General features: G+C 44.4%; 3 protein-coding genes across 3 annotated transcripts; 1 reads left to right on the top strand and 2 right to left on the bottom strand.

Moving 5' to 3' along the window:
* Nucleotides 1–1697: 1697 nt before the first annotated feature.
* On the top strand, nt 1698–3580 carry BHQ10_006361 (uncharacterized protein; the record flags this gene model as incomplete). The annotated part of the gene is made up of 7 exons (XM_040878939.1): nt 1698–1928; nt 2012–2290; nt 2358–2398; nt 2453–2582; nt 2646–3228; nt 3290–3498; nt 3554–3580. 7 exons carry the CDS (start codon nt 1698–1700, stop codon nt 3578–3580), a joined length of 1500 nt encoding a protein of 499 aa, XP_040734865.1.
* A 327-nt stretch (nt 3581–3907) lies between these two features.
* BHQ10_006360 (uncharacterized protein) lies at nt 3908–5566 on the bottom strand (the record flags this gene model as incomplete). Its single annotated transcript, XM_040878938.1, has 1 exon — nt 3908–5566. One exon carries the CDS (start codon nt 5564–5566, stop codon nt 3908–3910), a length of 1659 nt encoding a protein of 552 aa, XP_040734864.1.
* A 949-nt stretch (nt 5567–6515) lies between these two features.
* Nucleotides 6516–8609, bottom strand: BHQ10_006359 (uncharacterized protein; the record flags this gene model as incomplete). Its single annotated transcript, XM_040878936.1, has 5 exons — nt 6516–7126; nt 7188–7443; nt 7496–7856; nt 7916–8157; nt 8217–8609. The coding sequence occupies 5 exons, from the start codon at nt 8607–8609 to the stop codon at nt 6516–6518; spliced, it is 1863 nt and encodes a 620-aa protein (XP_040734863.1).
* Between the last annotated feature and the right edge of the window lie 1217 nt (nt 8610–9826).

The following is a 9826-nucleotide window of genomic DNA, read 5'->3' as shown; positions in this document are numbered from 1 at the left end:
ATGTGCAATAATAGTAAAAACATCTTCCTGGCAGTCTATCTCTTGCAGATGATCTCTTGTCTTCTTTGCAAGAGGGATGTCATGACCAAAACACATATCAAACAAACTATCTGTAGTCTTTCTTCCTCTGGAGCGTTGTAATTCTTCAAAAGCGCTGCCAGGACAGAACGGTATATCACTATCAAGATTCATAGGATTCGGTGAGATTGATGAGGGCACGGGGAGGTACTCCGAAGGTCGGAAAATGCCTGGATCATGGCAGATATCTCCTCCCATGAGAATGAATGTCGGCGGGTTGATAGTTGTACGCGCAAGAGCACAAAGGTGGCCAATTGCATGCCCTGGGCTATCAAGGAAATAAAATGATCCATCACCAAAATAATCGACAGCTGGAAACTTGCCGATTTGAAAGGCATCTGGACCATCAAATCGGATTTCGCGCAGTTTCCGATCCCTGAGAATGACTGTCAGAATCATTTGGACTAGACTACGAAAATCAGCAAACGTACGCATAATCGCTCTCTCTTATGGGAGATTCTGGATTTGATGGATATCCAGGAAGCATCGCATCCGAGAAGCCTTGCCCAACTATCAACTCCGTAGTCTGGGGAAAGCTAGAAGGGTCGCCTATATGATCCCAATGCCAATGACTAGATTGTAAGACTTTATAAGCATATCTTCAATCGAATATATGTGTTGGTGCTTGATGGAACATTACCTCCATATAATTGCGTTTATTTCTTCTCTTTCTATGCCGTTTCTCTCCAAAATATCCGACACATTCTCTTTTACTTGAATATCGTAATTCGTAGTCGGTATATAATTGGAAATTTTAGGCGCGTAGTTTTGCCAGTCTTTACGGATTCCCAAATCAAACACCATTTTATGACCCGACGGATGCTCGAGAAAGAACGTCAACACCGGGCTTGGTCTCTTCTTCTCAACTCCTGGAACAGCTGGTTCCATGAATCTTTTGATTATAGCTGGTCCGAAGTTTACAGGATTGATCATTTTCACAGTCACAGCTACCTCGCCGGGAGGAATGTGTATGGAAGGTCGTTCCGACATGTTGAGTTCCTGATTTCTGCTAACTTGAAAGTGTTGCAAACATTCTTTTCTCAAGAATCAGCAGGACAAGTGAAAGTTTTCGGCTTCATTATTTTGTATCTTACATAAAGAACTAGTGTGGACAAGCAATCCACATCGGAGCTCATACCGAAGTCCTATCCAGCACGTGGCCAAAGAGTGGTTCTCGGTAATTCCATAAACAGTCACAAGCCGGTCTTGGATGTTTCCCCACGGTATCAAGTTCATGAAGTGTTACGTAGTCGTCCCCCGGGCTACCCCGGACCATACCTCAACTCCCCCACATTTGTTCCAAAATAAACTTCCTGCCATGCACCCCGTCAAACCTTCGCAAATACCATGCAAATACCGTTTTGTAACGTAATAACCGGCAAAGGTACATCAAGTTACGGACAACTGCGACCTATACTTTCTGAGTCCAGCTGTCATAGCTCTTGCATATGTTTATCGGGGTCTTCAGAAGCTATAAGCTAGATGTGAAACTATACATATAATATGCCCTTGTTATTCAGAGAATCCGACGAACTTTAGTCTGGATTACACTTACTAAAGCAATTGATTGTGGTGTCTTCTCAAAGCAACATTATTTTTTTCATCTCAGGCTGTCCAGTATGTCGGACCATATCAAACCCGAAGCTTCCCACACCGAGAGTATGGAGGTCGAAAGTGCAGGAATCAAAAAGATTGATACCATCCATGGAGACGAGGCTGTCAAAGTTCTCGCTGCCTATGAGGGTGAACAAACCTGGACCGAAGACGAGGAGAAGAAGCTCCGTACGAAAATTGATATCAGATTGCTTCCTATCCTCTGTATCAGCTATGCACTACTATACGCTGATAAGGTCTTACTTGGCCAAGCGGCAAGTTACCTCTGATCGAATTCATGATTGAGAAGTAACCGCCAAACTGACTGCTACCATGACAGGCTCTCTTTGGTATCCTCAAAGACCTTGGTCTGTCGGAGGGAAACCATTACTCAATGTCATCGTCGATATTTTATCTTGGTTTCATCTTCGGAGCTTACCCAGCTATCTACTTGGCACAGCGATATCCAATCGAGCGTGTCGCTTCTCTTGTTATCATTTTGTGGGGCACAACATTGATTCTTACACCAGCGTGCCAGGATTTCCGTGGATTGTATGCTCAGAGATTCTTCCTGGGCTTCACTGAAGCTGGTATCAGCCCGATGTTCATGATGATTGTGGTATGTCGTTTGGCACACTCGTGAGCAATACCATTGAGGTTGACTGACTTTGTATTTGCTGCTATAGGGCGGATGGTATAAGAAAGACGAGCAATCACTTCGAATGGGGTACCGACTTTTACTTCTTAATTACACTCTACACAGATACTAATTTTGTACTAGGGCCTGGTATTCCTGCACGGGATATGTCTCTATTTTCTCCCCGTTGGTCAACTGGGGCCTTGGTCACATTCAGGGAAAGCTTTCACCATGGAACTATATGTACTTCTTTGCAGGCGGCATGACAATTCTGGTACGTCTCCTTAGGTCCATATTAGACTTTCTATGAAACTGGGGTACTAAATCAGTCTTTTAGTGGGGAATCATAGTCCTCTTTCTCCTTCCTTCTGACCCCATCCGAGCCAAGGGCTTTGACGACAGACAACGCTTCATCGCGGTATCACGAATGCGAACAAACAACTCTGGAGTCCGAAATACTCACTTCAAAACTGCCCAAGCGGTGGAACTCGCGACTGATATCAAGTTTTGGTTGATGTTCTTCTTTGCTTTCACTGCTATGTTTGCCAACGCTCCCATCTCTACCTTCCAACCCCTTATCATTAAGGATCTCGGCTATAGCGGTCTCAAGTCACTGCTTATGACGATGCCGTCAGGAGCATATGCTGGAACAATGATGCTGATTACAACTTACTTGGCTTATAAATTCCCGGGATGGAGGTCATATATCATTGCTCTATGTCAAGTTATGACGATATTTGCCAGTCTGTTGCTCTGGCTTCTTCCTCGATCGGCCACTGGTGGATTGCTATTCGCCGTATACGTGCTACCTACCACCGGATCTGCGTATGCAGTTGCTATGGGATTGTTCCTGGCCAATAATGCAGGTTATACAAAGCGATCTCTCACTTCATCGATGATGTACGTTGGATATTCTCTCGGTAAGTTCTTTGGCTCGGTCAAAACCCTATGCATTCTACAATGATACTAATATTGATGCAGGAAATTTCGCTGGACCGCAAGTTTTCAGAGCACAAGATGCCCCGAGATACACTTTAGGTTTTATTGTGGTTGTAGTCACCGCTATTATTGCAGGAATCATAGTTCTCGTTTATCGCTTTGTCTGTGCCCATGAGAATCGCCGTCGAGACGCATCTGGCACAACGGAGGCGTTTGAGCATGCTTATGAGGATGATCTCACTGACAAGAAGGTAAGACAAACAGCTTATTGTTGAGGTCGAAGCGGATACTAATAAGTTCATGCAGAACCCACAATTCAGATATGTTCTATAATCATTTCTGAAATTCCAACGACGCTAAAATGCATGTCTGTCGTGTTACATCGGATTCCTATCTTCAGAAGTAGTCTACCGTTAGCTAGTGAAACTATCTATTCAAAACACTCCTTGGATATCATTTCAACCATTGCTATCCGAAATCCGCCTGATTTTTTTAACATTCTCAATATGAGAAATTTTCAGTTAATCTCTCAATTTTGAGAACTATTCTCCCTACAATATGGTACAAGCGGATGTTTCTAGACCATTGAAATACTTGAGTACGCGGAAAATTCAACCACATAAGTACCGAGATTTATTATGAACACTATTTTCATGCTTCCTACAGTCTAGCCCGCACTTTCATTTCAGATGTATCCCGTTCACGTTGCACCCATTCCTTTAGGACTTTCCTCAAGGTCTTACCACTAGTGCTTCTAGGTATTTCGTCCACGAATACTATTCCACCGCGAAGTTTCTTATGGTTCGCAACACGACTATTGAACCACTGAAGAAGAGCCTTTGTATCGTTATCAGAAATTTGATCGCTGGAAATGTCTTTTCTGACAACGTAGGCTCTTGGAACCTCGGTACCTGCATCATCCGACTGAACCCCCACGACAGCACAGTCAGCGATTTGATGATGCTCCAGTAGATATCCCTCCAACTCCGCCGGTGCCACTTGAAACCCCTTGTATTTGATAAGTTCCTTCACCCTGTCCGTAATGAATAGATTTCCTTCTTTGTCAACAAAGCCAACATCGCCGGTACGATACCAGCCATCCGTTGATAACGAGGCCTCTGTTGCCGCCGGATTGTTATGATATCCCAGAAAGACATTCGGGCCACGCACATACAATTCTCCCGTCTCTCCTTGCTGTAAGATCCGTGGTTCATTTGATCCTCCGATTGTAGAGCCAGAATTCTCGTCAGAAAGTTCACAGATCTTAGCCTCGACATTAGGTAAAAGCTGGCCCGTACTTCCAATAGGTTGATCCCATTTATCCCACGTTTGATTGAAGACTGTTGGACATGTTTCTGTCATCCCATAACCCTGTTTCAGCCTTATACCAGTGCGTTTAAAGCAAGCATTGACGAGTTCAGGGGACAATGTTGCCGCACCAGAGTTGGCCATACGAATACTCGACAAGTCGTATTTAGAAACGGCTGGGTGTTTGCATAGAAGCAACACAATTGGGGGCACAATGTACGAAAACGTTATTGATTCTTCTTGTACGATTTTGCACCATTTTTCAATGTTGAATTTCGTCAAGACGATGGTTGTTGAACCAGTGTACAGTGAGTTGATCACAGTTTTTGTCAACCCCAAAATGTGGAAAAATGGTACACAGGCTAAAACTCTGTCACCGCCAGCTCCAAGCTTAGGGAGAGGTATCCCATTGCATGTTCTAGAGCCGTCCCATGTCAAGTATTCTTGGTCCCTGGGTTGAAGCTGGCTAATATTCGAAGTTACGTTGTAATGTGAGAGCTTGACGCCTTTTGGCTTTCCAGTGGTTCCTGAGGAATAGACCAGGAATGCTAGATCTGTCTTTGGATCGATCTTCGCACCTGTACGAACAGAGCTGGAATTCACGCCATGAACATTTCTAAAATGTGGGATCTTTTCCGTCGATTTCCTTGGTTGATCAATGAGAATAATCGGAGTGCCTGTCATTTTGGCAAGGTCGAGTGCTTGCTGAACTGTTTTCAGAAGATGATATTGAGTTATGATTGCACGAGCATCATTGTCTGTTAATTGCTGGGCAAACTCTTTTGCTGTATATCCTGGGTTGGCAGGTGAGACAACCCCTCCTGCCCATAAAGCACCAAGTACGACTGCTGGCCACTCAATACTATTAGCAGCGAATACAGCGAGGACATCCCCTTTTTGCCATTTGAGTTGGGATCTGAGACCAGCTCCAAATCTTAATGCTGACTGTCTGATTTCAGCATAGGTGTAGGCTTCATTGGCTTCAGCATCTTGAAATAATTCTGCGAGCATATATTGGTAAGATATGGATCAAGATTCAAGTAAAATATGTGATGTTGGGCTACATACTGTGATTATCCGGAAACGTCCTGTTTTTTCTATCAAAGACGAATGAGAATATGTCTTTTTCCGGAAGCCTCAACGGTGGCATAGGACTGATCAATATCGCCATAGTGAACGTGGCAGATGTCCAGAACCGTGTTCAATGCTCAGGTTTCGATACTACGTTTGTTGACTAATATGCTAAACCAATATGAGACTTTAACGGGCAGCGAAAATTGCCATCAAGATCGCATCATCGCACCAATTATATGTCGTCCTTCTACCTGCATAGTCACCACTAGTCGGCTGAACTAATTTATCGTTACCGGCTTACTAAGGTAATCAAGTAGCTTTAGTTACGGTATTGCATTTCAGCTTGATCTAGCCGGAATCAAGGTAACGCATCCTTTCTAGCTGGTAGTTATCGTACATAGTTTTCCCCCGTCCCAATTTAGTAGACCGAAATGTATGCTCACAATAGATTTGCCGGGCCAATCGGCAAGAAGTAGATAGATCGTAATAAATTTCCAAATCCGGGGTAACAGTAGTTGCATAAAGTTTTGCTTTCCCAAGCTACCCCAATAGAGTTCCAAGGCAGGGCATTGCACGTGCCCATCGCCTCGAGCATACCTATACTCTGAGGCGACCTGGACTTCTTTAGAATAGCTTGGATCATCCGGTAGATATGGGCGATAAGTGCTGTTTTGCTGCATCAGATCTGGCCGTCCGCTTAGCTGTAAGATACAACGATTGATTAAAGTTCTGCGTAGCAAGCTGATTTATTTCAAGAATAACACGGAACTTCACTTGTAGTCAAATTCGGAAATTTGAAGCCTTTCAAAAAGTTATTAACAAGGAAGTATCTCATTACATAAAATCAATAATGTGTATCTGACAATCTTCTAATGTGTCTGATTCTCTATTTGACAATCCAACCCTTATCATTTCCCTTATATTCCTTCGGCTCGCGGTCCGCAACCTGAACGTACCAGGCCAAATCAGCATCCTCCCTCATTTCCCACTCAGTAAACCCATTACCCATGAATCTAAACGGGTTTCCAGAGTTATATGCAATATCATAGTGCTCAGAACGAATCTCCATAAGCATCTTTCTGAAAAGAACGGCACTACCCGCAAACAAATGTGTAACCTTGCCGTCGACAGTTCCGCGCTTGTACCACGAAGAACATGAGCCAGTCCAGACCAGTGTCTTGTGTATCTCGGCCTGATATTTGCCAAATGCATCTACAGACGCCGCTTTGGGAACCATGTATTTGATATCCTCGGTGGCAATCTTCTTGATCATTTTCATGAAGTAGTCGCCTGTCCAGTTGAGTGACTCTACAAGCGAGCCGTGACCGCAAAGACAGTTGGGTCCGGCCATGAGGAAGTAGTTGGGGAAGTCATTTGTGCCAACCGAAAGATACGAATTGGGTTCGTACTTCCATTTTTCGGCGAGATTAACTCCGTTTTGCCCGATGAGGGGGTATTGGGGGCACTTGGAAACGTCGAAGCCTGTCGCACATATCACTTCGGAGAATTATTAGTTTACGACTTGACTATAGTTGATATTGAGCATGTGTTCACTTACAGACATCACACTCATACTCTTGTCCATCTGCGGTCACTACTCCCTTCTCGGTGATTTGCGTGATGGGACTGTTCGTGAGACTGCAGTTGGGCTTAGAAAATGATTCAAGATATCCAGGCCCAGGTGTCACACGCCGACAGCCAATTTCCCATTTGGGAATAAGCTTTTCGCATAGTTCGGGATCATGGTTCAATTTTTCAGCCATTTGGGCTGTAGCGGCGCGTACAGTTTCCTGGTTGAATTCCCCTTTGATGAACTGTCCCTACCTTAGTCTTTGTGATTTATGGTCCAATTGAGCGAAAACTTACCAGACGGAATGCCTTGTTCGTGCGATGAATAATACCCTTCCGATAATCTCTATGTTCAACCGGGTCGCTGAATTTCTCCTTCTCCTCGTCAAAATATTCTGGGTTCGTGTCCACAGTATCTCGTCCAAGATGCTTCGAAGCTGGAACACGATAGTAAACCCAAGCAGGCCCCCGAATGAAATTGCGCACAGTAGTACCCGGCAATTTAGTCATCTGCGGGACGATTTGGATTCCAGATGAGCCGTTTCCGATGACCGCAATGCGCTTGTTGGAGTAGTCAAAATCATGATCCCATCTTGCTGAGTGAGTGATATGACCTTTAAATTCTTGTAGACCGGGAATCTTTGGCCAAGAGGGTTGGCTATCAGAATGTCAGCTTTCATTTTGTCTCAGTTGGGTGGTAAGTCAATGAACACCCACACTAGGTTTCCTTGACCGGAAATCAAAATATCGCAGAACTCGACTCGCTGCTTTCCCTCGTGCTCAACCGTGACTTTCCATTTGCCTTCTTCCTCCTGCCAATAGGCAGAAATGACCTTGGTATTGAGCTGCACGTCGCGATCTAGATTCCACTTCTTAGTGGTCCTCTTAATATAGTCTTGAATTGAGGCACCGCTAGAGTAGAAATGAGGCCAATCGGGATTCGGGTCGAAAGGGAAGGCCTGTAAAATAAAGAAGTCAATTAACCCACAAGCCTCATCATCAAGGGCCGAAAGCTTACGTAAATATGAGCAGGCACATCGCACTGCACACCAGGGTACGTATTCACCAACCACGTTCCTCCAATATCACTCCGGGCTTCGAAAATAGTATGTTCAACAAAATCTTGTAGTTCCGGGAATCGATGTTGAAACTTGTGCGCAATAAGCAAACCTGAAAATCCAGCTCCAATTGTGATGACCTTCAGTTTGCGCGGATTCATCGCATATTGAGGGTAGAATGGGACGTCATGCGCGTCGAAATTCTCGTCAGATTTTGTGAGAAGCTCTTCAACGTAGACTTTCTCATTTGATTTCTTTGTTTGAGGTGCCTTCCCCTGAATATGTTTGATGCTGTTTTCGAATAAAGGCGTAGGGGCCGGAGTCGGATCCAGGGTCTCGATTGAAGGAGCCATATTGCTTAATCGATATTTGCAAAGGACGTCAATTTGCGAAAAGCTATAACTCTGTTGCTGTCGCTTGTGTTGGTATCTTTGTCATTGTGGAATTACAAGCTGGACACTCTTGATCCGCTGATTACGGATTGTATATATTTTAGTAGAATACGGGAAAAAGTCCGCCAGGCAAAATACCCTGGCCTCTACAGATCCACATTCACAGGATGATCCATGCCGACTTTCCAACTGGAAGTACCAAGCCGGCTCACTTTCTTCACAATCAACATGAAGTATAGCGAGAGCACGTCCCATCATTCAATGCTATCGGTCGGTCCATCATGGGATGAGCCCCCGGCTGTAATGCGTCGGTAATCGATACCGGCTGTTTGTAAACAATACACAGTCACGTTCCGAATTATTACGTGCACAGCCGGCTCGACCGAGATAGGGCGGCTTACATTGAAGTAAGTGTAGGCGATGGACTGGTTGTTTTACCGTGAGCAGTGACCACGTGAGTATTTGGTTCGGAATGACTAGCTTGGTCCTAAATCTTGGTCCCTTTTCTAGTCACATTGGTTGGTGAAGATAGGAAGTCAGGGTGTAGTATTTTTGTGGGACACCTACTCAAAACCTCGTGTACAGCCTCGAGCACAGCGGCCTTCAAGAGCAATATGCAACGGGAAATCTGTAATTTCTCCAAAGACAGATTTTACATGTCAAAATCTATTTTATCACGTGGCTGAGTTGTGGTACGTGCTATTTTGCCCTCAGAAATTAGTGAGACCCAAGGAAGTAACTAGTTACCTTACCGCGGAGTATTTCGTAAGTACCCCACAAGTACTTCGTACCAAGACATACGTAGGTAGTAAAGTAAAACTCGCTATAACAAAAACAAAGTCTCCTTATCACGACATTCATATCAAGTCAAATATACATATAGGTATGGAGAATGGTTTAATTCAACATCTTAAAGATTCGATGTTGTTTTAGAACGCTCTGTTGCCATATGAGTCTGAATTGCACTTTGTCAGATACAGCTGTGGGAAGCTCTTACCTATAAACAGGTTCTGCTGTACTAAGTAGGACCCATTCGTCCACGCCTCCTTGGGGGGCGTACCCTCCCCCGCGCGCTAGCCTTTGATCCCCAAATTTCAATCTTGACTCGAAATTAAAAGGGAAATTGATGGGTATGAATTGAATCAGACCATCTACATGTAAGGAAACACCACAAACGT

The sequence above is a fragment of the Talaromyces amestolkiae genome, assembly GCF_001896365.1.
Source record: "Talaromyces amestolkiae strain CIB chromosome Unknown scaffold12.1, whole genome shotgun sequence".
In the NCBI taxonomy this organism is placed as follows: domain Eukaryota; kingdom Fungi; phylum Ascomycota; class Eurotiomycetes; order Eurotiales; family Trichocomaceae; genus Talaromyces; species Talaromyces amestolkiae.
This window is presented reverse-complemented; position numbering and strand designations above follow the sequence as displayed.